This window comes from Telopea speciosissima, chromosome 3 (genome assembly GCF_018873765.1).
Source record: "Telopea speciosissima isolate NSW1024214 ecotype Mountain lineage chromosome 3, Tspe_v1, whole genome shotgun sequence".
In the NCBI taxonomy this organism is placed as follows: domain Eukaryota; kingdom Viridiplantae; phylum Streptophyta; class Magnoliopsida; order Proteales; family Proteaceae; genus Telopea; species Telopea speciosissima.
Genome location: NC_057918.1, coordinates 24270497 through 24298177, shown reverse-complemented (window position 1 = coordinate 24298177; position 27681 = coordinate 24270497). Strand labels below are relative to the sequence as shown.

The 27681-nt window shown below is 39.9% G+C and overlaps 1 protein-coding gene across 3 annotated transcripts in view; it reads left to right on the top strand.

Moving 5' to 3' along the window:
* The first annotated feature begins 896 nt into the window (after window positions 1-896).
* LOC122655637 (DNA-directed RNA polymerase 3, chloroplastic-like) overlaps window positions 897-27681 on the top strand; it is a 44164-nt gene continuing 17379 nt past the window's right edge. The window contains exons 1-13 of one of the 3 annotated variants that reach the window (XR_006331992.1): window positions 897-1789; window positions 3695-3904; window positions 4004-4137; window positions 4389-4458; window positions 5765-5823; window positions 7105-7222; window positions 8280-8402; window positions 9128-9259; window positions 20654-21070; window positions 24771-24821; window positions 25285-25355; window positions 25999-26083; window positions 26212-26368. Coding sequence is in view for 2 of the 3 variants with exons in the window: in XM_043849888.1 (XP_043705823.1) it covers window positions 923-1789; window positions 3695-3904; window positions 4004-4137; window positions 4389-4458; window positions 5765-5823; window positions 7105-7222; window positions 8280-8402; window positions 9128-9259; window positions 20654-21070; window positions 24771-24821; window positions 25285-25355; window positions 25999-26083; window positions 26212-26364 (2490 nt within the window). In the remaining variant the exon portion in view is untranslated. The remainder of the gene's footprint in view (window positions 1790-3694; window positions 3905-4003; window positions 4138-4388; window positions 4459-5764; window positions 5824-7104; window positions 7223-8279; window positions 8403-9127; window positions 9260-20653; window positions 21071-24770; window positions 24822-25284; window positions 25356-25998; window positions 26084-26211; window positions 26369-27681) is intronic. The other 2 variants (XM_043849889.1, XM_043849888.1) reach the window with 2 other exon arrangements.

Genomic DNA, 27681 nt, shown 5'->3' with positions numbered 1-27681 from the left:
TAAGCAAAATAGTACAGAAAGAAAAAGGGCGGATACATCGGATGGACACCAAGTAGTTGATATTATCCTCTAGGACATGCACTGTTAAAAAATAATGTAGAAGTAAATCCCCAGCTACTCTTCCAATACGAAAATAATTATGCATTATTCTAATTTTATTTTACTTTGCATCCAATTTCTTTGAATTTAAAAAGGGAAAAAGCTAGCCACATGGATAGGGTGCTCAACATGTGGAATTTTGATCCTTTCCAATATACCAGTGACTACAATGCGCATTGGACGGTTGGAGCTGTCCAACATGTGCCCCGAGGACAGCTCCAGCCGTTCGACACGCGTTGCACTCACCAGTATGCTACAAAGGATTTTGTTCGCCAAACATATTTCATCATCTCTTTCTCTTTCTGGGAAAAACTCATTATCCTCTTGTGTTTAGCCCTGTGATTGGTGCACGTCAATAGCTTACCTTAAACACAGCTCCAACCGTCCGATGCACGCTACACTCAGCTACAGAGGAATTTCTTTGTTTAGCACTGTGATTGTGCACGTCATTAGCTTACCAAAAACTGGGGCATACGGCATACCCAACTGTAAATAAAAAATCACAACCAGAAGCTCTTGGTTCATAAAAAACCTTTGCCGTTGCATAATTTCTGAAGGCCACCCGCCTGAGACTCATTAGGGTCCAGAAGCTCTCGATTCGTGCGTGGCACGGGGTCATGTACGAGTCCAGGGGGGTTTTAATCGGCCTAAAGTCGGATACCCCTCCTGTCTCCCAAGAAAATATCGGTGTCTTCTGTCGTATTACCCAAATATGAAAAATCAAGTCCACAGGGTTTAAGAGGGTTCTCTCACTCTGAATGTCCAAACCTCTATATTGATATCACGTAAACCCTCTCTCTCTGAGCCTGACTAGTCTGCATAGATGGCTTCGACGGCCACAACCTTCTTCGCTTCTAGCCCTCGAGTTCGAGTCCACAATACATGGAGAAGACACCGAAGAAAACACATGAACTCTCAGAAAAACTTGTTTTTCCTCCTCAATTCAAGCTCAAACATTCCATTTCGCGGTTTGAAACTCGGTGAACCCTTATCTTCTTTCCTTTTTCCAACTGGGTTTCAATTGCCTATATTCAATCCAGTCTTCCTTACCAAGTCTTCTCACTTACGTTCTATCCAGTTCCCCACGTTATCAGACTCAATAGACGATAATCTCATTGGAAACCTTGAAGATGCCATTAGTTTGCAGAGATTCACAAATGGAGTTCACCAAATTCTGCCAGAAGAATCCGTCGGGAGGATCTTTTATGACGACCCACCTTGGATTTCTTCCATTTTGTCGGCTACTCAGTTGAAGGGTCTTGAGGAGAGAGTTAAAGGTGGTGAGAAACAACGTTCATATTCTCATGGGATGGAGAAAAGCAAATATAATGCGCTTCGGAGAAGGCAGATTAAGGAGGAGACTGAAGCGTGGGAGAGGGCTGCAGCTGAGTACAGGGAGTTGGAGAGGGTGATGTGTGAGAAGAAATTGGCTCCTAATTTACCTTATGTGAAGTTCCTGTTTTTGGGTTGGTTTGAGCCTCTCAGGGAGGCAATTGCTAAAGAACAGAGGTTGCAGGGTACGAAAAGGCAGAAGGCTGCTTATGCTCCTCACATTGATTTATTGCCGGCTGACAAGATGGCTGTTATTGTCATGCATAAAGTCATGGCTCTGATGATGGTGACACCGGAAGAAGGGTGTGTTCGGGTTGTTCAAGCCTCTGTTCATATAGGAGAGGCCATTGAGCAGGAGGTCAGTCTTTAAAGTTCTATCTTGTTGGATTGAATTGTAGCATAAGTTTAATCTTGAACAACTGAAGATTTTAGTTTAATGGGCAACTCCTATAAGTGACATTATTAATATATCTTCTGTAATAAAACCAATTGAAGGAAGGACTGTCAGGAAAAAAGAAAAGGATGCAAAATGAGGTAAAGCAAAGTGGATGGTTCCAGTTATACATGGGAAACATTATTCCATTAAACTGTATTGTGTTAATGAATGCCCCAAAGTGCCTTCAATTTTCTGGGGCAAGATTTAAGATGTCTTTGTTTCAATCTTCTGGGGCAGGATTTAAGATGTCTTTGTATTGGATGTCTTATTCTCCCCACAGCTTCTCTGATTCTAGATTCATATCAATCGGCCTTGTGCACATGGTTTTTACCGATGTAAATAACTAATTTGATGTCATACATTCCCATCACCCAAGGATAGTCAACGAAAGCTGATGTCTTTTTGTAGAATGTAGGCCCTGAGCCTCTAATTCTGAAGGCTATAGCCATACTTGGTGATGGCATCTAGTTCCCCTAAGCCTCCAACTTCAGAGGCATAGCCATGCTTGGTCTTGGCTTCATCTGTGGTCCAGTTGAACCACTTGCAATAAAAACTTGTCTGAAAAGAAAAGGTGTCAATTAAGTCTCCCTACAGGGACCTGTATGCTACTGTAGGGAACTGGGTAGAAGTGATTTGCCACTCCCACCTCCCAGGCTTCTCAATAGCTACCCTAAATAGAATGAGATATTAGTCTTTTGTCCTCTTTTCTATAAGGAATCCAAAAGGAATTGAGATTAGGGAAGGATTACCCACTCTCCTTTTTTTTGGGGGGTGGGGGGGGGGGGATTGGAAGAGTTCTGAGTCCTTTGTTGACAAATAGATGGGATTCTGCCATGAAACCCGGCTTCTCTCTGTATATTGATACAGTTGTATGAGAAATTAGCCTTTTGTCCTCTTCTCTATAAGGACTCCAAAAGGAATTGAAATTAGAAAAGGATTACCCTCTTTTTTTTTTTAAGGGGTGGGGTGGGGTGTGGTGGTGGTGGTTGGAAGAGTTCTGAGCCCTTTGTTGACAAATAGACGGGATTCTGCCATGAACCTGATCTCTCTCTTCATATTGATACAGTTCTATCAATACTAATGAATTGCCTGCAGAAAACCTCATTTATTTGTTCATTCATAAAAGTCATAAATTCTGTATTCAAACCCTCTAAACAAGACCAATAGTTTCTTTCTTCCTTTCAGCTCCACGCCGTAAGTTGACAATGTTAAGAATTAACAACGCAGTAGGACAACAATTTGCAAAAGAAAAACAAAAGAGAATCACATGCACACAGAGCACAAAGATTTACATGGTTCACCCAAGATGGGCTACGTCCACAGCTTCCACTATTCTGATGAAGAAATTACAAAACCCTCACACCTCCTTGTGAGATAACACCTTATATATGGCGTCTCGCGCAGTACAATATAGAGAAACCCTAATCCCTGAATGTACAAAACTGTCCACCCAGTATGAACGACTGCCAAAAATTTGGAAAGGATCAACAGTACTCCCTGGATTAAACTAAGATCAGGCTTCACCAATAACCGACAATCCTACGATGTGGTTTGTAGTCTCTTGGTGTACCTGCTCCTTGAAGATCTGGATGGACAAGCTTCACTACAGCAATGTCCTCATCTTACTACAGGAATGCTGAATCACATCAATATTTTCATAAACTAGTAATGAGGCAAGTCATATTATTGTTACTCATCATCTTTAGAACAACCTCTAGGGATGTGTGATTTAATTGATCTATGCGAGAATTATTCTACTCTTTCCTTGTGTCACTGATGTTCCATGAAATATCAGCAACATGCTTGTTTTATTGTCTGTTAATTCAGGTGAGGATTCATAGATTTTTGGAGCGAACTAAGAAATGCAAGACTGGTAAGATGATTGAAAGTCATAAGCATGAGGATGTCAGTACGGAGCTGGAGATTATTAGGCAACGTGTTAAAAGATTGATGAAAAAGAAAAGGCTACTGGAGGTGCAAAAGCTGGTTAAAAGTGAGGATGATATTAAGTCTTGGGGTCGGGATGCCCAGGCTAAGGTTTGTGATCCTTTACCCCCTTATAAGTGAGATGGTTAAATGATATTATTTTCTTTTTGGTTGTCCTTGATTTGAAGCCTTCTTTTGATAACTGTGCAGCTGGGAAGCCGTCTGATAGAATTATTAACAGAAACAGCTTTTGTACAACCTCCAGTTAGCCAGTTACCTGACGGCCCACCTGAAATTCGTCCTGCATTTAGGCACAGGTTTAAAACTCTGATGAAGGAGCCAGGGTATAATTTTATTTCTGTCAAAAATTTATCTTTAGCAAACTGAGTTTGAACCAAAATCACTGCTCCATTTCTAGGATGCAGCATAGCCACAGTAGACAAACTTTCGGCTGCTCTGAGTTTTGTTGATAACAGTGGACTCAAATCTGTTTGGTTTCATTGGTTTAGGATCCATTTTGAATGATGGACTACAGCTCCATCATGTGTACGATAAACATTTCAAAGTAATCATGGGTGGTTTTTTGTTCCTGCAGACAGAGTGTTGGAAAGAGGTATGGAGTTATAGAATGTGACCCACTAGTCCTCAAAGGGCTTGACAGAACCGTAAGTTTAATACCCTTTCGTTTTTGAGATGACGTGCTTGGGCCGCTTGAAATAAGTTTACCGCACCTAGTTGTTTTTGGTTAATTTTTGTTATAATTGCTTTATTTATTTCTCATATGTGAAAAATCAAATTTAATGCATGATATTCATCATAGTGACTGTCACTTGTTCTGTTTAAATTTGTTTCCTTTTCTAATGACAAAAGAAGTGCCAAAGAGATTACAGCCCACAACTTAAGTGGGTGTTTGGCATGCATTCCAGGATATAGATTGTTTCTAGTTGCATTTTACCATAGATTGATATCCAAAAGATTTGGGTTGATGGTGTTGTTTGGCTGCTTTTTTATGATATTATGATTGGACCCTCTCAGGCTCTCACTGTATCAATTTCTCGCTATTTAATAATTTCAAGTATGTCGACATGAAAAATGATGTAAATTCATCCTTTTTCCTCTTTGTGTCTCTTTTTCAATAACAAATGGGGAAAAGAACCAAGCCCAACCGGAGAACATCTGAGAGCAGCATCATTGGCCATGTTGGAAGAAATCTGAGTCTAATTGTAAACCTATGAATTCACACACACACATTTGGCCATGTTGGTAGAAATTTGAGTCTAACTGTAAGCCTATAAATTCACACACACCCGCAGTGACTATTGAATAATAAAGGCACCTTTTCTATATGAGGTGGAGTTTTACCAAAATGCCTCTCCAAAAACCATGTGCAATTAAAGGAACTGAAAAGCCCACTCCCAATCAGACCCCATTTTGCAGTCCCAATTCCGAGATCCCAATCCTGGATTGGATGCCAAATTAACCTAATCGGCCCCAGATTGGAATCTCAGTTAGGATTACAATCTTGTATTGCATATCAAATTCCTCCTAAATACATAACAGTACATATGAATCGGTACATCAAATGTTTATGCCGGCAAATGATGACTGATAAAGCATGGAGACAGTTTTTTTTTTTTTTGGATGAATAAAAATACGAAGAAAGAGGGGGAATGTACAAGCCCGAGGGCCAACAAAACCGAAGCTAGAAACTAGCTAGGGTGCAAAATGGAGGTAGGGAGACCCCAGGAGAACAATCAGCTTGTTCCTTGGGGTATCTTTGACATCATGGAGACAGTTATCTCTATGATATTTCGTGCATTTTCCTGTGTTCTTTATTTTGCAATGTACAGCTTTCTCTGGGGCATTTTCCTTTTTACTATTTACGATATATTGTATAACCGGGGGGGTGGGGAATCAGTTTTTTGACCATTCTCTGTTTAACTAATCTTTCATATGATTATGTGTATGCAGGCTAGGCATATGGCGATTCCTTACATGCCAATGTTGATACCACCCAAAAAGTGGAAAGGGTACTATAAGATGGAGTGAATTATGTTGTTCTAAATTCTAATATCCCCTCCCCGCCCCCCTTCCCCCCCCAAAAAAAAAAAATCTTTACTTTTACCTAAAATGTCCTCTTGATGGATTGCTGTACAAGGGCGTACCCAGTGCACGAGGCTCCCACCACTGCAGGGTCTGGGGAGGGTCATAATGTATGCAGCCTTACCCCTGCTATCACAGAGAGGCTGTTTCCAGACTCGAACCTGTGACCATTGCTGTCTGGTTGAAATTTCAATATGGAACACTTTCATGCACGGTGACACCAGAATGTAAGAAAGATAATTTTTCATGTGAAGAATAAAAAAGAGAAGGGCTGGGATTCCGAACAGCCCCCCTGAAGGCTTTCTGGCATAACGGATATGACTGCCACATGGCAGTTTGGTTAGCACTAATGGGTTATGTTCAAACCAGACTCCTGCACAATGTTCTGAAAATTGTTTGAAATCAATTTTTCTGGGCCTGTTTGAAGAACAAAGACTGTTGAACAAGCAAGGGAAAAGCTCCATACATGTTGAGCCATACGGTTAAGACAGGCCAACAAATTTGACATGTGGTATATCCTGAGAATTTCCTTGGTATTCAACAGCTAGAATGGCTAAGGAATCAGTCAAGATGGCAGAAAATAGGCACTGTGCTAACAGTTCTAGTTTTGTCTATGCCTGAAATATTCTTCTAGAAAAGCACACACACACACACACACACATATATATATATATATATGAAAGAAGGGAAAAGTGGCTTCGAAGGCCTGTTGAAAGGGTTAGCAGGCTGAGCAGCTGGATTTGAGCCCCATGAATGGCTGATCTGGTCAATTCGACCATTTGATAAACGGACGACCCTCTTTATTGGCCACATGTCAGTTTCAGGGTTCACCTCAATCATGTCACCCAATGTATGTTTGATTCTGCATTTTTAATGGTCAAGATTAAGTCAAAATAGCCAAAACGTGGGTTTTACTTTTGCCACATGGTGGAGTCTTTTAACTGACATTGAACACATGAATTGGGGAGGTTGAGCCCTCCCTGTTCGGGTTTTTGGACCCGCCCGGCCGCCCCCTCGTCAGTAGCCACATGGCAGATGATGTGCATGTTCCGCTAAGCTTGGCGAGGCTATCTGTTATGCCAATTCCCTTATGAAATAATAGTTAATTATTTAATAGAAAAATAAATTTCAGCTGCACTTAGCCACCCAAAACTCCTGAATTTTATTTTAAATGTTGAATCCAACTTACTCTCTCCAACTTTCCACAGGTACGACAAGGGTGGACACCTGTTCTTACCGTCATATGTGATGCGTACTCATGGAGCAAAGCAACAACAAGATGCAGTTAGGAATGTTTCTAGAAAGCAGATGCAAAAAGTATTTGAGGTCACAATTCATCTCTTGATTGTCATTGCAAGATATCTTGTAATTAGGCCAATTGATTATCTTTGATAATAGCTCAGTACTTTCTTCAAAAAGAACAGAAGCATAGTACAATAGCATCATGGCTACAAACCTTTTTATTGGGACCAAGATTTTATGACAGTTCAATGTTGTCACTGTCCCTAAATCTAAAAGATGGAGCTGCAATGATATTACATTATGTTAATAGAGGGAAAAAAGATTGTAACAACTAACAACCACATATTGGTGAAGTGTTTCATCCCGCTTGTTTCTAAACATGATATTTCTGTGAGAAAAAACTTAAATCTTGTCACTGAAGTCTTTAAATAATCTTTATCTCTTTTATTACTTTCGTCCTGTGTTTTGTATGATGCTTGAACAAATGAGAATGGAAACCTCATCTTCCTATCAGTGATGACATCTCTACTCTTAATACTCAGGCTATCACTTCACTCTAGATTCTAGAGTTTGGAATCTGTCACTTGATTGTCATCTTCGCTTAATAGGTCCAGGTTTACCTGTTTAGCTACCCAAAGTCAAACATCTAGGACATGTTTAACTGCAGGGATGGAAGGATTTTTCATTGAAAGGTACTTCTTTAGAGGAAAGTAAATAGCTTTTTCGTGGAACACGCATATGAAACATATTTTCTCATGGATAAGGCTAGCCAAAAGCTCTTATTCCGGTTCTCCAAACCAGGACAGTGCTATCCCTGAAGTTAGACCTCCTTGTCTCCGTATATTTGCTTCTTCCTGATTAGCTAGATGGAATAATTTTTTACTCTCTCTGCATTTATATTTTTAACTGCAGATAAATATAGGAGGCTCTGTTTTATCCAAGTCATAAACCAGTTTGCGGAATAAGTTGATGTTGTTGTGTTATAACATATTGACATGCTAATTTCTGGATGCTTCTCCATCCTTGCCTATCTGTAGATGAAGCCAACAGTATAGCTAGACAATTATGTGTTTTTTTTTTGGCAAAAATTTGTCTTACAATATGAAGCTAACTTGGGATTTTGTTGTTGTCTACAACCAAGCATATTCAGGCTCTGGATACACTTGGAAACACTAGATGGAGAGTGAATAAAAGAATACTTGACGTTGTAGAGAGCCTTTGGGCTAAAGGTGGGAACATTGGAGGCCTTGTTGATCGTGAAGATGTGAGCACATCCCAACTTGTCACTTTCAAGGGACTAGCTCTCTCATCAAACAATTTATTTATTTTTCTCCCTTTTCTCATCTCCATCTTTTAACATAAAAAATCGAAGTTCTGGTTGGCTACATCATAAAAATGTTAAAGCTATAATATATCATTTTATTTCATGAAAATATATATTTTTTGGTATCTAACAATTCAATCTCTGTTATTTAGTGCACATCCTGGGTCAAAAGTTCGAGGCTCCATGGATCCAGTCGCAGATCGGATCAGGATAACCAAGGCCGATCCAATCCTTCCTGCTAGAATTGAATCATGGCTTGTTTTTCTTAACTATCTGCTAGGATCCGAATCCTGTATTCCAGCCTCTTAAATCTCGAATTGACCTGAACAATCTCCAACTGTTTTCTGGTTGTCCAAAAGAATTGAGTGCTTAGATATTTAGGATTATCCATTCTGGCAGATTCCTGGCCTAGGATATGTACTAGGCATGGAATATCTTTCAAGGTGCAACTCATCTAATGCTTTCAGTTGATAGGCCCTATGGCTTAGGGGTGCAACTTGGGCTGGGCTGGATTGTACAATGATAAATTTGAAAAGGGTTGAGCCTGAGGCCAGCCCTAATGTAGTGGCACCCCATAACTTCGCTGGATGTTGATTTTCGCATGGATAGCTGGTAGGTTATACAGTTCACATTACACTGAATTTCTGTTATACATTGCTTTGTAGATTCCAATACCAGAAAAGCCAAACTCGGATGATTTAAGTGTAATACAGAAGTGGAAATGGAGCATGAGAAAAGCAAAGAAGATTAACCGAGAGTTGCATTCACAACGATGTGATACAGAGCTGAAGCTTGCTGTAAGATTTGTTGGTTTCAGAAATTACAAAATGCATTTTTACTTATATTTTTTCCTTCTTTTTTTTTTGGGGGGGGGGGTGGAGAAAGGATAGAAAACAAAGGGCTTTTGTTTGCCCATTTTGAATTACTGTTGAAGAACTTGTGAATGGTATTCATCATACCATCTATAAAAATAGATTAAAGTGAACTGATATGCTGAGCTGCACAATTCATTTATATATGTACATGTTGAAACAGTTAGCAAATTAAAAAAGATGGAGCACCTAAAGCTTACTTTCAACTATATCTAATGTTATTTATCAACTCTTTTAGGAAAACTTGTGATTTAACTAATTTTTCTTTAACAAAAAGGTAAGGAAGTAATGGTCCGAATCCCCGAATCCTTCAAACTCTCTAAAGGACTTGGGTAAGTCGTGTGCTTCTAGAACCACAAAGATGCAATGCAGGTTGGTGGATTTATGGTTCCACGACTGACAAAAGCTAATTGAAAATAAATATTTCAACTGTAGGTATAAGCAATGTTCGAAACCTCGGTTTCGAGGCCCATTTTGTCAGCCCCAAAACTGAGATATGGCAGGTTTTGATTGAAACTCCGTCGGAAAAAAAAGGCGTACCCTGTGCACGAGGCTTCCACCACTACGGGGTTTGGGGAGGGTCATAATGAACGCAGCCTTACCCCTACTTTCACACAGAGGCTGTTTCTAGACTCAGTCAAAACCTGGTATTTTTCTAGGCCAACTCAAAACCTTGGTTTTGAGGCCCAGAAATTGGTTTGTGGCTCGGATTTTTGTGTTGCCTATTTTTGACATTTTAAACCTAATCCCTGAATTAGTTTCACAAAAATAACACTCAAAATGGTACTTGTGGTTTTGACCCAAGTTTGTAACTATATATTGTTCTTGCCTCTTGGAAATGGTATTGAACCAGGTTTCGCATACTTATTTATGTGAAATATCATTTAACTAAATGTTTGGGTAGAGCACAAAACCAGTTTTCCAACAAATCCAAAATTGTTTAAATCTGATTTATATTGAAGGATTTATGTGTAAGGGTATTTATGTAATATCCCTTCATATGTTCTAATATAATCCTACTTGTATTAATACTCAGGCTGTGAGGGGCAATCTAGTAATTATCCCATCTGACCTAAACCCTAGTTTCCTATAAATACTAGCTGGAGGCAGCAGTCTGGGTATTCCAAACTAGATACTCAGGGTGTAATGCTTTAAGCAACCTTGTGCTTAAACCCTAAACCCTAACATTATGTTCTAGTCAAACCTTAATTCGTGTGCGCAAATACTGTTTAAAATCGCTCTGAATGAAAAAATAAATTTATACATCAAAACAAAATATTATTTTTCCGCTCTTTTGGTATTTAGCAATGTTTTATCATATTAAGATATATGGAATTTTTAGATTTGAGAAAAACCCCAGCATTTGAAAGTTGAAAATTTCACTTACCGCCAAAAATCCATATTTGTTCTTGAACTAGGGTTGACTTTTTATCCTTTTGGAATTCGATTTTTTAACTATTTTTATTGAATTCAAATAGGGGGGTATTTGCGTATTTATGAATAATATCTTAAGTAAATATAAAAGCATTTACTTAAATGATATTTGGCATAAATAAGTGTGTCAAACCTGGTTCCCAAGTTTCCTCAAGTTTCGATGGGGATAAAGGTATTTATATAGGTGGTTAACCCAGGTTCAGCTCAAAACTTGTGAAATGTCCGAAATTAAGTCGAAACATGTCAAAACCTAGTTGAAACTTGAAACCAGGTAAAAAGTCGTACCGTACTTGGGTTTCGTCTCGGCTTCTTGCGAAACCGAGATTTAGAACCATGGGTATAAGATTTGAAGATAGAAAATTCTATTGCTACAGATCAAGAAAACTATCATGTTTGAATGGAAATCCTAAAACAGGAAAATAATGGGAGTTCCAAACTAGGGTATGTATTGGGAACAAATGAATCATAGTAGAAATATATTTCACAAGCTAGGATGCGTGGAAATCAATTTTAGGCCTCCAGAAGGTCATAGTCGGTAGAATTTTATCAGTTCTTGAATGAACTCTACGGACAAGAAAATTACGGAGTTGATAAGGGTTGGAACCTAGGGTTGGTCCTAGAAATCCTTTCTTTCTCATCCACCCGGGGGTGAATGGATTGTTATCTTGGAGTATAGTTTTTAGAGTGAAACCTATATGTTAAATATCACATCAGAGCTAGAAGTATTAACTAGAATTGTTTAATAAAAAAATAGTCATTGGAACCTAGGGTTGGTCCTAGAAATCCTTTCTTTCTCATCCACCCAGGGGTGAATGGATTGTAATCTTGGAGTATAGTTTTTAGAGTGAAACCTACATGTTGAATATCACATCAGAGGTAGAAGTATTAACTAGAATTGTTTAATAAAAAAATAGTCATTGATATCCACAATTTCAGAATGGAATTGAAGTAATAAACTCATAACTATATCAGCAATAAAACCCCAACTGTTTGCACCATTTTTATTTTTTTTTGAATAAAAAATTCATTACCAAAAGGAGAAAGAGATACAAGGAGCCCCTAGAAAAGGGGAAGAAGAAATTATAGAGCTGATAATACAAATGAAAGTGAAACCCAACCCCCAGGGAGAGGAGACAAAAGACTGCAGTAAGGAGTGGTATTTTCAGTTTCTTCGGATGATATGATGGGTCAATCATTTGCTTCATTGGTTCCAGCGGTGGCAGCTGCGGAATCAACTATTGGAGGTCCATTTTTTGAGATTACTCTCCATTCAGATATGGCTAATTGCAGCACCAAAGGCTAGCTTACCACCCACATCACACACTTACTTGCCCGCAAAAGACATCCACCCAAATCTATTCACTCGCAAATGGAAGAATCCTTCGACTCTTCAGCCAGCATTTAGCCAAAATCACTTCCTAAACTGAAGCGGAGAAGGGAAAAGCAAATAAGAGGTGGTCCACATCTTCTAGAATGTTCCAATAGAGACAGTAGGATGGGGAGACTGGAATCTGACGATGAAGGAGAAAGGATTGCGTTGGGAGGCAGTTGGAGAGGATCCGCCAAACTTTGAAGTTGTGATGGGGAATGTAGCTCTTGAACCAAACTAACTTGCGCAAGGGGGGCATAGGGCCACGAGCTCTGATGAGGTCCCAAGCCGCTTTAGAATTGAATAGGCCTGAAGAATATGCAAACCAAACAACAATATCTTCCCTACCACTAGGCCTTCTGGAATGGAAGGCAAGGCCTTCCAGACCGCAGATAACAGGGGAAAGGAAGTAGGAGGGGGGCCCAATCGTCATGTTGAATGATATCTGCAACCATGGACTGCTTACTAAATCCCATATTGTATATGGCTCTTGAACCAACTGAGTGGAGGAGAGCATCCATGGGGTGCCAATGGTCAAGCCGAAGGCAGGTGGAGGCACTATCATCTATTTGGCAGGCGGTGGCCTCAAGAGCAATAGGCCTAAGCTTCAAAATCTTACGTCAGACCCAGGAAGCATCAATAATAGAAAGAGTAGTTCCAAATAGAATCATTGCGAAGCAGTCCAGAGTAGACCCAATCAACCAAATACTTTTCTTCTTGGCCACAAGCTTCCAGATCAGTTTGTGTTAACAAAACTGGATTTTATGAATGGCTCAAGTGATCAATGTGATCACTAAGAAACTTTATTTATTACATTCAAGTAGAGAGGCAGAATTACATAAAGGTCCCTACATAGCCGACTATATAAGCTATGGGAAAAAAACAGAAAAAGGGTCCAAAATACCCTTATCGGGTTTACATAACCCTTATCGCACATGCCCAACTTGACTAAACAAGGATGGAACAATGATGCAGATCCAAGCCTCCGTGAGCTGAAGAAGCCCCCCTGATCAAAGGATTTGAGTAGGAGCCTTAGACTAGTTTATACTTAGTTTATTTCAGTTCTATACTTAGTTTTATTTTTATGTCTTTAACTGAACCGGTTCAAATTGGTTGCATCCAATTGGTTCAATCTAAGTTGGTCTAATTTAAGTGAAGTGTTTCTATTGGCTATTAGGATCTTATATCCTATTGGTTGATGAGGAATCTTCTTAGTTTAAGAGTTTTAAGTGTTTTAAGTTAATAGGGGTAGTTAGGACTTTTAACTTTGAGTTATTTCATTTAGTCACACTCTTTCCACATTTTTGGAAGAGAGGATTTTAAATTGCATTAGGATTGTGGCCCTTAGGCCCTTATTAATAGAAATCGTGGGAGAGGCTCCCCTACCAATTAAAGTTTTAAAAAAAATTTGTTTCTGTGCTGCTGGCTATTGCTGCTGCTGTTTCTTTCTTATGAGATAGTCTTGTGAGTCATATCAAGACCCCCCTTATGAGTCATATCAAGGTTGAAGGGCTGGTGGACCTCAATGACTCCTTGCATCTTGTAGATTGGGAGGTTCTTCTTCAAAGCTGTCTTCAAGGTTGCTGCCGTTGAAGATCTCCTTAAACCAGTAAGTTATTTATTGTTTCAGCATTCCCCTCTTCTTCTTAATCCTCCAACCCAAGCCCCACCTGCCCTAATCGATCCACATTGTCTCCTCCATTAAAAACCCATTGATCCCCATAAACCCTAATTGTTCTAAATTCTGTCCAGCCTTGTTCCTCCATCCAATCCCAGCCAAATTTCAACCACAGCCCCCTCTCATCTCCTCCTTCACTCGACCTAAGTTGCAGCCTTATCCAACCACTCAAACCCTAATTTGTCTTGTCTCTATAGAAAACCCTAAATTCTGTATAGCCCAATTCAGCCATCAGAATTACACCATATTACAGCTAAGTACCCTTCCCATTGCCCCTAGCACTCGACCTTAGCCCCTTGCCCTAATTCCAAGTTTAAACCCTAGTTTTAACCTAAATTCTAAAACCCAAAACCCGAAACCCTAACCCTAATTTCTGTAATTTTTTTTATTTTGTTTAAACCTTGTTCAAACCTACCCTATGAGCTTCTCCTAGACCTGCCCATAAAACCATATAAGATTTAACCCTATTCTCATAAACCTAACCCTAGTTTTGACCTAAAATACCCCAATCTGCCAGCACCTTTGTGAGGGTTTGATCTACCTGGCTCCTAGTAGGTCTCTTACCTATCTAGCACTACATTAAACAACTTCCCACTCAGCCCTTTGGTGAAGACATCAACAATTTGATCATCAGACTTCAAAAAAGGTATACAAATCTGCCCACTCTCTAACTTCTCCTTGTTGAAGTGTCTGTCAATCTCCACATGCTTAGTACAGTCAAGCTGCATTGGATTGTGGGTAATACTGATCGCTACTTTGTTGTCACAATACAACATCATTGGAAGATGAACAGAACCACTAATATCTTGGATTAAACTCTGAAGCCACAATAACTCACATATGCCCTGGGCCATAGCACGAAATTCGGCTTCATCACTGGATCTCGCCACAACATTTTGTTTTTTACTCTGCCATGTGACAAGATTACCTCCTACAAAAGTACAATAACCTGAAGTGGATTTCCTGTCAGGATTACTACCCCAATCTGTATCTGTGTAAGCCTCAATGCAAAGATGATCATGTGGAGACAAGAGAATCCCTTTTCCTGGAGCTGACTTCAAGTAATGGAGAATACGAAGGACAGCAACCATATGAGTGGAGTAGGGATCATGCATGAACTAACTGACCAAGCTTACTGCAAATGCAATGTCCGGTCTAGCGTGGGAGAGATAAATTAATTTTCCCACCAACCATTGATATCGATCCTTATCAACTGGATCACCATCCTTCTCTTGCAGACGAGTAGTAGCTTCCAAAGGAGTGTCACACGGATGACATCCTAACAAACCAGTCTCTGAGAGTAGTTCTAGAACATACTTCCTTTGGGAGAGAAAAATGCCATTGGGAGAACAGGCAACTTCAATCCCAAGGAAATACCTGAGCTGTCCTAGATCTTTTATGTCAAATTCTCGTCCTAAGAAAGTCTTCAAGTGAGAAACTTCATCCGCATCATTACCAGTCACAACTATTTCATCGACATAGACTATAAGAAGAGTGACCTTATCTCCATTTCGTTTGATGAACAAGGTGTGACCAGCATTACTCTATTTGTATCCTACAGAGACCATTGCTTTATGGAACCTGCCAAACCAAGCCCGAGGAGATTGCTTCAACCCATATAATGCCCACTTCAGCCTGCAAACCTTCCCATGAGTCTTGTCACAAGAAAAGCCTGGAGGAACCTCCATATAAATCTCCTCTTCCAGCTCTCCATGAAGGAATGCATTTTTTACGTCCAATTGTTGCAAATCCCAGCCTAGATTGACAGCATATGACAGCAAAACCCGAATAATATTCAACTTTGCAACTGGGGCAAATGTCTCCTGATAGTCGATCCCATAGGTCTGAGTAAAGCCCTTGGCCACAAGTTTGGCCTTGTATCTGTCCATTATTCCGTCTAGCTTCTGCTTGACAACAAACACCTATTTACAGCGGACTGGTTTCTTGCCCGGAGGAAGAACCACTAGCTCCCATGTCTCATTTTTGGATAAGGTCATCATCTCTTCCATCATGGCTGCTTTCCACTTTGGATCTGCAATCGCCTCCTGCCACTTCTGAGGAATATACACCAAATGCTCCGAGGGCCGAGCTTGCCATGAGGATGATGGTTGTAAGCATAACAAACACAACCAAAAATTTTTGGGGGGACCATAAAAGAAGAAGAACCCTGGAGAATGTCAATAGAGGCACGGCCATCAAGTACACGGGTAGGCATTAGTTGATGAGGTAGGCAAGGATAAGTATCGCATCACTCCAATATTGAGAAGGAACCTTCCATGCAAACATAATGGCCTGAGCCACTTCCAGAAGATGCCTATTTTTCCTTTCAGCCACTCCATTCTGGGCCGGAGTGTCAACACAGCTGGTCTGATGAACAATGCCATTTTCAGCTAAATAATTTTGGAACTGACCCTCCATGTATTCTCTGCTCACTCTACAGAATTTTTAAGGTGGCATTGAATTGGGTCTAAACCATACAATGGAAGAGCCGAAAACCGGTAAAAACCTCACTCTTGTGCTGCATCATGTACATCCAGGTAGTACAAATATAACAATCAATAAATGAGACAAACCATCTATGACCAGAAATAGAAGCACGACGGGCAGGGCCCCACACATCAGTATGAACTAAAGCAAAGGGAGAAACACTTCTTTTATTTAATGGAAAATAACTAGAACGAGTCTGTTTGGGCAAAACACAGGCCTCACATGAAAACTCATCCGTTTTACATTCTTTAACCAAGTAGGGAAACAAAAAAAGCTAAAGTTCTAAGTGGAGAGTGACCAAGCCGACAAATGCCATAGATGGAGATCAGGACAAGTGGCTGATTGTAATTGATGAGCCGAAGATGAAGCTGATGGAAGAGAAGGCTAACCTGTGTCGAGTAAGTAGAGATCACCATGTACCTTACCACCCCAATCGTGTGCCCTTTCACCAAATCCTATATAACACAATGAGAGGGAAAGAAAGTTATTTTGCAGTTCAAATCTTTGGTGAGACTACAAATGGAAAGAAGATTAGTAGAAAATGAGGGAACATGTAAAACAGAATTTAATGTAAGGGTAGGAGAGCAGCAAATGGAAACCTTTCCATTAATAGGAGAAAGGGAACCATTAGCCACTCGAACACTATCTTTTCCAGAAGAGGGAGAATATTGGTGAAACACATGGGGGGAACCAATCATGTGGTCAATAGCACCAAAGTCCATAATCCAAGGACTGGACACAGCCGATTTGCAATGACTACTGACTGGAATACTTGAGGCAAAGTGAGAACCAGAAGGGGCACCAGGTGCAGAAGCCGTAGTAGGTGCAGTGGAAGAGGCTTGTAGCATGCGACGAAAAGCCAGGAGTTCATCCTGAGTAAGCCCAATGTCAGTGGAAGGGGCAGCATCAGCAGTAGGAGATTCAGTAAGATTGGCCTTAGGTTTGGACTTCCCACGGCCCCATTTCACCTCAAAGTCAATAGGCTTCACATGTAACTTCCAGTATTGAGCCTTAGTGTGATAAGGTTTGTTGCAGTGTTCACACTTGACAGGCTGTTTGGAGGCAATAGTACCACCATAAGTAATGGTAATAGAAGTACGGCTGGAATTAGCTTGTAAGGCGGAGCGATCAACAGTTGAGGAATGTAACATAGCAGCCCGATGAGTCTCCTCTGTATGAACCAAAACAAAGGACTTCTCTAGGGTAGGAAATGGAGACCAGCTGAGAACTTGCAATCGACTAGGGTCATACTCCACATTCAGACCTGCCAAGAAGTCATATACACGGATTTTGTCGACGTGTTTGCGATAGGCAGCAATATCAGTAGCAGTAGATGGCTGAAAATCGGAGTAATGATTCAATTGCTGCCACAAGGTTTTGGGGGCAGCATAGTACTTGGAGACGGACAGCTCCTTTTGAGTGGTGTAATGAACTTTCTTGCGAATCTCATACACCTGAGCATCATTCCCAACTCGCCCATAGGTCTCTTTGATAGCACTCCGGATTTGATGGGATGTTTCCAGTAGTAAATAGTTGTCGGACAGGTCTGGTTGCATAGAGTGGATTAAATAAGACATGATCATAGCATCATGAGACAGCCACCTTTCTTGCAGAGAACCAGGGTCAGCCGGCATGGGAGTAGTCCCAAAAATATGGCCAGTAAGCCCACGACCAGCAATGGTCAAATATGTAGACTTAGACCACATGAGATAATTGGTGCCATCAAGTTTGATAGGAGCAGCAAGGGGAAGAAAATCAGTCTGGGGCTGTCCATCAATCCCAGAGGTTGCAGAAGAAGAATCTGAACCTGTCATTGGGGCAGCCAATCAATGAGTTGAAGAAGCAAGTAACCGATGTAGCCAGCCAGGAAGAACCAAAAACCTTGGAATCGATATTGGGAGAAATCGATCCCAAAAAAAGGTGAGCAGAATTTTTGCAAAAAAACTCAAGAAGTAATGGCTGAATATGAGGTCGAGTGACCCTCTTGGTGGTAGAAACTCCTCTGAAAAAAATCAGCAGCAGCAAGCAGCCCTAACCCAAAAATCGATGTGTCAGGGTTTTGTAAAACCCTGAAAGTAGAGATCAATTGGGGTTAGGGGTCTTCAAAAAAATTGTAGAGGCTGGATAGATGCTGGTCAAGTTGCAGATGAAGCCCCAACATTGGAAAATCAGCCTTCAACAGGGATGGAGGCCTAATCTTCAAAAACTATGGAGAACTCCAATACTGCAGAGATGGTTCCAGCAGCTATCGAGCAGAAATTAGATCATGAAAAAGAGAAGAGGTAGGTTTGAGGGCAGCAGCTAGATCATACGATCACCTCATTAGTGCTGTCCTAAGGTGAAGGATTAGAACCAAGAAGAAAGGAGAGAAAAGAAATAGAGGGAAAGAGAAGGAAGAAAAATCGATGGGAGGGTGGTGGGTTTTGAAAACCTAGATCAGAGAAAAGTTTGGCTTTGATGCCATGTTGGCAAAACAGGATTTTATGAATAGCTTAAGTGATCAATGTGATCCCTAAGCAACTTTATTTATAACATTCAAGTAGAGAGGCAAAATTACTTAAAGGTCCCTACATAGCCGACTATGTAAGCTGTGGGGAAAAACAGAAAAAAGGGTCCAAAATACCCTTATCGGGTTTACATAACTCAACAGTTTGAGAATACCAGTTGAATTAACCTCTTTTATTCTTCTCAATCCAAGGCCTCCCTCATCATTGGGAAGACAGACAACAGCCCAGCTGATATGGTGGAGGAATCTGGAGGATTCAGATCCTTTCCAAAAGAACGCACACATGAGGGACTCCAACTCCTTAATAGTGGATTGAGGTAACCCGAAAATACCAGACCAATAGATGTATGGGGACTGAGGACAATATGAATGGAGAGGGGACAGCCCTGGCGAATGCCCATAGTAGAAACGAAGAAACCGGCCGGACTATCATTGACAAGCTCTGAGAAGAACGGAGAAGAAATGCAATGATAGATCCAATTGACAAAAACTGAAGGAAAGGCCACCTCAAGGAATCAAAAGCTTTGTGTGTGTCAATCTTCATGAGGGCAGCAGGGGAATAGGATTTTCTGTCAAAGCCTCTGACAAGCCTATTTATTGGAGTGATTACTAGAATGCAGAAATGGCACAAGAAAGAACATAACTAGTCAGCTGGTTGCCTTTCTTGGAGCTCTTGGGTTTTCTTCAAACCAAAAGCAGAAGATAATCATTCACCTTAAGTGTATAGGAATACCATTCCAATCTGAGGAAGAGAGTTTTTACATCCATAAATATATACCCCCTGGACTAAGGTGACTTGAGTCGGTTTGCTGTGAGAATTTGGTTTCTAGTGATTTATCCTAATCAAATCAGAAAACTAATAATACATTAACACCAGTTATATCTAGGGCTGGATGGAATTTGCTATTTGCCTTTATTCAAATTATAAATTAATCCCAAGCTTTTAAACCCCACTTAAGTCCACCGTCTAGTGGTAGACCTACTAGACTAATGAAGCCCAAAACTGACTGCAACAACAACTCAGCTTTATCCCAACTAAATGGGGTTGGAGACATGGATCCTTGCCCTCCAAACCGGTCTATTTGAGTTCATACTTGATACAAGGCCTAAGTCTTTTCTCACCACTTCTCCTAGGGTCATTTTAGGTCTGTCCCTGGCTCTTTTAGTTCCTTCAATCTGAATCAAATCACTTCTCCGTATTGGAGCATCCATAGGCCTCCGTTGAACATGGCCATGCCACTTCAAACGAATTTCTCATAGCTTATCATGTATCGGAGCTACTCCCAAATCGGCTCTAATATGATCATTCCTTATTTATCCTTTGTAGTTTCCACACATCCATCTCAGCATCCTCATCTATGCTATACTGAGTTTATCTACATGATGCTTCTTAAGTCTTAACTGCCCAACATTCTGCACCATACATCATAGCAGGTCATATGACTGTCCTATTAAATTTTCCTTTAAGCCCGAAACTGACTAGTCAGAAAATAAAATAGAATAAATAAAAGCAAAAAAACTAAAAGAAATCCAATCTACTGAATATGGAAGCCCATGAGAAAAATAACTCAAAATAAAGAAGAGGGGAAAAAAACCCTAAAACCAGCTACTACTCATGGCCTGACTTGCTTGCTCCTGTACCAGTAAGTCAGGCCTTATTTAAGGCTATTCAACTGACCAACTGCTTGTTTTGGTGTTTTGGTTGACAAAACAAATGACACTAGGGCTAATCACGAGCATCTTTTATGAGATTCCAGTTTTCATTTTGAAGGTTTATCAATACCATATTCTTTTGGGTTTTCTTTTCTACTAGCAGTATTCCTGAAAAGGTTGATCTTGAAACAGGTGGCTCGGAAAATGAAAAATGATGAAGGCTTTTATTATCCCCATAATCTAGACTTTCGAGGTCGTGCCTATCCCATGCATTCACATTTGAATCATCTAAGTTCTGACCTGTGTCGTGGAGTTCTTGAGTTTTCAGAAGGACGGCCACTAGGGAAATCTGGGTTGCACTGGCTGAAGATACATCTGGGAAATCTGTATGGTGGCGGTGTTGAAAAGCTTTCTTATGATGGACGCATAGCTTTTGTGGAGAACCATTTGGATGATATCTTTGATTCAGCAGATAAACCTGTTGAGGGTAATCACTGGTGGCTAAATGCTGAAGATCCTTTCCAATGCTTGGCAGCCTGTGTTAATCTGTCGGAGGCCTTAAAAAGCTCGTCACCACAGACTGTCATCTCCCACCTGCCTATTCACCAAGTAAGTGATTCTTCAGAAACTGTAGGACCAAAAAATTGTCACATTTTTTGTCCAATATCCTCATAGCAATATGGGCATATAGAAGATTTAAACTTTGCCTTTCTATCTCCTAGTAATGAAGAAAAGCCATCTATTTCACTGTAGCTGTGGTTCTTTTGGTAGATCACATGTTCAACCTTTGCGTTAATAAGTGAGAACCTCTAAATTTGACCTCCCATCAATCCTTTAACGGATAACTTCTATCGGAACTTCCTAAAAGCCATTATGAATCTAAATACAAACCTAAGCATCTATAATGCTAAAATTTGTTTTTCTTGTTTTTTTATGAGAAGTAAATCTAGAATTGACTGCACAAATAGTAAATTTTGGTTTGGTGGTGGTAAAGAAAGCTTTAGAGAGCAAATATGCATATTGCCATAAATAGTAAAACATCAAGAAATTATACTGTTACATTACGAAGGTGAGAGGACACTATACTTTAATGCTATCATAGGAGCCTTGGAAAAGTTTGCATCAACTTATTAAAGAAGGAAAAAAAAAAAGCTCCTCAGCCTTGGAGTAAGCTGCCTCCTTGTGGTTGTAAAAAACACTGGTACTTATTTCATGCCATATGCTCCAACTGACAGCCATTGGGAAGAGTCCCCAACTCCTTATATTCCTACCCATAGTCCCAAAGTATCCACCAATCCAAATAGATAGGATGCGTAAAAAATTCTGGGACTTTATCTGGCACAAGTTCAGGTCACCAAGTAGCTTCCCCCCATGCTATGGTTATGCCTGTTGAGATGTGTTACCCGATATTATAAGGGTATTTTTGATTTTTTATTTATGCTTTATTTATGTACTTTTGAACAAGGGTAGGATTGTAATTTGGGCTGTGATGCTGTTCACATGAACAGTGTTTCCCTTTGTAATCTCTTTTATTATTATTATTATTATAAATAGAGAGCTTGACTGATCTCATTGATCTTTCAAGCCATTCACGAAATTCCTGTTTTGTTAACATGGCATCAGAGCCAAATACACTCTGATCTAGGTTTTCAAAACCCACCTTCCTCCCTTCGATTTTTTTCTCCTTCCCTCCATCGAGCTTCTTCCGTTCTTCTTTCTTCCTTTCTTTTGGTTCTTCTTCTCCCATTAGGGCAGCACTACTGAGGTGATCGTAATGATCTAGCTGCTGCCCCAATATACCTCCTTTTTTATGCCTCTTTTTTGGATCGAGTGGAGCTGAAGCACTGTCTGCGATTTGAAGATTCCTATTTTTTTTTTGGAGATCAGGCCTCTACATCTGTTTCGGCTGCATCTTCTATTGTGGGATCTTTATTTGATATTGTTCTCAGCCCCTATTCACTTCATCAGATTGGTTGAAGACCCCAGCCCCTTATCGATCTCTCTTCTCAGGGTTTTTTTTCAAAACCCTGACATTAATCGATCTTGGGGTTGGGCTGCTGGTTCCTGCTGCATCTGATTGGCACCCTTGCTGCCTTCATTCGACATCATTCCCAGCCTACATATCTGAGATTTTTTGCTCCAATACAGCCCTTTTCTATTGGGGGTCGATTCCAGAATTTTTTTGGATATTTTTTGGCTGTTTGCTGCTTCATTGAAGATTGGTTACCTGCTGCAATGACTGGTTCAGATTCTTCTTCGGCCTCTTCTGGCATTGATGGCCAGCGTCGGACTGATTTTCTTCCCCTTACTGCCCCAATCAAACTTGATGGCTCTAACTACCTGAAGTGGTCTCGGTCTACCTATTTGACAGTAGTTGGCCGTGGCCTCACTGGCCATCTTCTTGAGACAACAACTAAACCAGTGGAAGAGGGTTCTCAGCTCAACAAGTGGTTATCGAATGATGCGATGGTGATGTCCTACTTGATCCATTCTATGCAAGGGGATATCTCAGACAATTTTCTTTTACTGGACACTGCCCACACTATCTGGAATGGTGCCAAAGAGACTTATGGTCGCTCGGGGAATGATGCACAGGTCTATGAGATTAGAAAGAAGGCTAATGCCACTACCCAACAGGAGCTCTCTGTCTCCTTATTGCCATTGTTGGAGGAAATCTAGTCACATGGCGGAGTAAAAAGCAAAATGTTGTGGCAAGATCTAGTGCTGAAGCTGAATTCCGTGCTATGGCCCAGGGCATATGTGAGTTACTATGGCTTCAGAGTTTACTCCTTGATATCCGTGGTTCTGTTCATCTTTCAATGGTGTTGTATTGTGACAACAAAGCAGTAATTAGCATTGCCCACAATCCAGTGCAGCATGATCGTACCAAACATGTGGAGATTGACAGACACTTCATCAAGGAGAAGTTAGAGAGCGTGGGCAGATTTGTATTCCTTTTGTGAAGTCTGGAGATCAACTGGCTGATGTCTTCATCAAAGGGTTGAGTGGGAAGTTGTTTTATCCTAGTCTAGTCAAGTTGGGCATGTGTGATATCTATGCCCCAACTTGAGGGGGAGTGTTGAGATGTGTTACCCGATATTATAAGGGTATTTTTGGTTTTTTATTTATGCTTTATTTATGTACTTTTGAACAAGGGTAGGATTGTAATTTGGGCTGTGACACTGTTCATGTGAACAGTGTCGTGTGTAGTGTCGTGAACAGTGTTTCCCTTTGTAATCTCTTTTATTATTATTATTATTATAAATAAAGAGCTTGACTGATCTCATTGATCTTTCAAGCCATTCACGAAATTCCTGTTTTGTTAACAATGCCATATGCTCCAACTGACAGCCATTGGGAAGAGAGTCCCTAACTTCCTATGTTCCTACCCATAGTCCCAAAGTATCCACCAATCCAAATAGATAGAATGCGTAAAAAATCCTGGTACTTTATCTGGCACAGGTTCAGGTTACCAAGTAGCTTCCCCCATGCTATGGATTGTTTCAGCTTTTTGTAAGGAAAATTATGCGAACATTTGAAAGGAATGACACTCTTTAGATCTATGATCTATTGTCAAAAATGCTATCCTTTGCACAAAAAGCATTTATGAAATAATTCAGTCGGTCAACTAATGACTTGGGACCAGTTGACACGTTAATTGACTAATCAATCAACTACTTAATGGCTGCTTTGTTTATCAAGAAAAAAATTATTCACAACAGGGAAATAAGTTCTTGAATTTGTACAGTGGACTGTAGTTTCTCTTAATGAACTGTATCAAGATCTAACTTTGACACTTTTCTTTTGTCTCATTAAGTTTTACTAACAATAGCCCCACCTACTAGGGCTTTTAGGCCAAAGACATAGTTAATAGTTAAATCATCACTGGAATTTTGTTTTTCTGTTGTTTACTACACATTCCTGAATGCCCAGAAATGTAAGATGGATAGGTTGTCAAGGCTTTCCAATCAAGTTTGCTTTTTCCTTATCTTGAGTGAGGGTCATTTGATGCTTCTCGCATCCCCTTCATGTTCATCGTGTATGCCGCTAAACGGTTGGCTAAATAGTAGTTGTTGGTCTCTTGACATTTGATGCTGTGCACTGAAACTTTCTTTTTTGCTCGTCTTTGATCAACTGTCATTTCATAGAACTTATTCCAATGACCATCCGGTCATGCCTCTTTATTAATGGATCACGCTTCATGTATTTGTATCTTCTGCTTAATACCACCCTGCTCTTTTACTCTAGAATTTGTATTATATGTGATCTTCGGTAGAACTTATTATGTTGACTGTTCTTTCTTTAATAGGATGGTTCATGCAATGGTTTACAGCACTATGCAGCTCTGGGAAGAGATAGTGTAAGTTTATTGTTAACTCCTCTTTCTTTTCCCTTTTTTTTTTATTATTATTCTTTATTTTTATTTTTTTTATTTATTTATTTTTTGGGTGGGGGGGAGGGGGAGGTGTCTTACATCCCTTGTTATTATCACCATTGAGGCAGTTTATCCATTTTCTTATTTGAGTTATTGTTATACATATTATCAATATAAAGTTTAAGGATGAGCTTATTAGCATTTTAAGCATTTGAATGTATCAGTACCAAAAAAGAAACTGTATCAGTTAGGAGCTAGCTCTTTAGTATTTCCTACCTGATATTATTTAGGGATGGAGTTATTTGCATATTCTTGTCTGCCAACCATCTTCACCATGTAATCATGCTTTATTATATATTCTACTGCTTCTTGTCTTGTCTTTTAATTTTCCGATTCTTATATTTAGTCTTTTAACCTTTTCCTGTGGTGGGTGGTATTTGTATCTCAGTTGGAAGCAGCTGCGGTAAACTTAGTTGCTCAGGAGAGGCCTGCTGACGTTTACTCAGAAATAGCTTCTAGGTATGAGCAATCTCCATGACTGAGAATCTTTGTGAAGAACGTAAATATTTCTTTCTTAAGATTTCTTAACACTGTAATGAGCATAATGGTGACAATAAGTATGGAAGTGTACGAAATCTTAAAAAAACATGTCATCCCATCCATTGCATGTGGTTCGTGTTATGCACCATATACCTTCTTCAAAAGAAAATTTATGCACCATTATACATATTACATAAAAAAGGAAAGTCTATGCCACCATTTGCATTTCCTCTTGAGATATCTCCTGAGCAATTCCTTGTCTGATTAAATTTGTTGTTGTCCAATCTGGAGTGAGACCTTTAGAGTTTCATGATCAACCTCCCAAGTCCCAACCGATCAAATAAACTTCTAACTATACACCTACCTTGGAGTTTTGAATAACTCATGAATAACAATGACTCTCCCCTCCCTCAGAACAAAACAAGGCTGGTGATGAATATTGTCCCGTGTGTTGAATGACTGGCTCATTTTTACAGTTGACAGTACATCCCCCCATCATTGTGCTGAGAATATTTGGCTTTAAATGTTTTAAGTTTTTCTTTGAGCAAATGATGGTACTCTCTTCTCGTATATCCCATTGTATGAAGTAGCTCCTGAAGGTAGTCTGTTGTCCAATCTGAAGGGTTTTTGACATCATGAAAATGGACTCAGAGAGGGATCCTGCAACTAACCGAACTGCTTTATTAGCTAAGGTCTTAATTGATCAGGTCAGTTTTCTCTTCTGAAGTGTTGGATTTAAGTGCTTCCTTCAGAAATGAGAAAGTTAATGGGAAAATGCATGGCATACCTGCTTTCAAAATTCAACTGATGATTTCAAGTGTTTATTAGCTTTCAGGTAGATCGGAAATTGGTGAAACAAACAGTGATGACTTCAGTGTATGGTGTTACTTATGTTGGGGCACGTGAGCAGATTAAACGAAGGCTGCAGGAGAAGGGTCATATCACTGATGATAGATTGCTATTCAGTGCATCTTGCTATGCTGCTAAAGTAGGTAACCTGTGATCTAAAATCAAGGATTGTCACTGGAATCAGCATCTCATATTACATAGTATTTGATATAATAGCATATCATTTATAACATTCAACACGACTCAGGAAGCCTTGTCCCAATTACTTGGTCTGCCCACATGAGTCCACCATTCCTTTCTGAGGCCATATCTGCCGGTAACTTAGAACCATTCATTCCCCACCACTTAAACCAAGACCATTTTTTCGGTCTTCCCCTTGTCCTTTTGGAACCTCCTGTTATGCACCATTTGACTCCTACTGGTCCATCTAGTCTTCGTTAGCATATCAGGAATACAAGAGAAGAAATCTGTTTTTAATTGGATATGAGGTAGTGGTTCGGGCCTAAAAATGTTCAAATATAAAACAATATTTCACTTGGGAAAATACATTATAACTTTCTTTGGCGTGTCTACAAAGGAAAATAAGGGAAAAAGGAATAAGAAGGTTTTTGAGAACAAGAAATTAATTATAGACTAACATCTAATGCAGCAAGGTTACATGATTGCACACTAGCATTTAGAGTGGCACTGAGTCTACTGGTTAGTGTTACCATGTAGTCCATTGAAGACCAACATAATCGGGGATTGGAATATGAAAGTCAACTCATTTGTCACATTGATTTCTTTTCCTTTGGTAAAAGTCTAGTTAGAGTTTCAAGTTAACCGGGTTTGTCAAGTTGAGGGCCAATCCAAGCCCAAACCATGGTATTAGTCAGCCCACCAACTAATGGAGCTTTCTACTCAGCCACATTAGTTCCAGTCAGGTTTGGCAAGATTTGTTCATGTTGAGGGAATATTTTAGGGCATCCCTTCTGCATCCCATCAAATCAAGTGTTTACAGCACAAAAGGAAGAGAAACATAGCTCAGTCTATCCAAAAAGAAAATAGATGCATTGCTCAAATTTGAGGAGTTCCCCTAGTGTTGTAAAACTCTCACATGATGTAAAAACTAAAAAATAGAACAGGGGGAGGGGGTTAGGAAGAAAAGAAAATAAACGAAAACAAAAATTTGCATCCTGTGGTTCTCAATTGAGACTAATTTGGTAGGAGATTGTCCTAACAGTCTGGAAATAAGTGGAAGAAGCATAGGAACTTTGGATTTTGTATTGAAAAGGAAAATAGAAACCTGGGATAAAGAAATTCCCAAGGAAGAGTTTTTTAAACCTTTACAATTTAGGCTCAGACAATTAACTTATGTGCAATGGACATCATTACGTGGAAATTTAATTGTCAGAAGGAAAATTAGAAGTCATTTATGACTTTGTATTGAACTTCTGAGATAAGACATGAGATTATG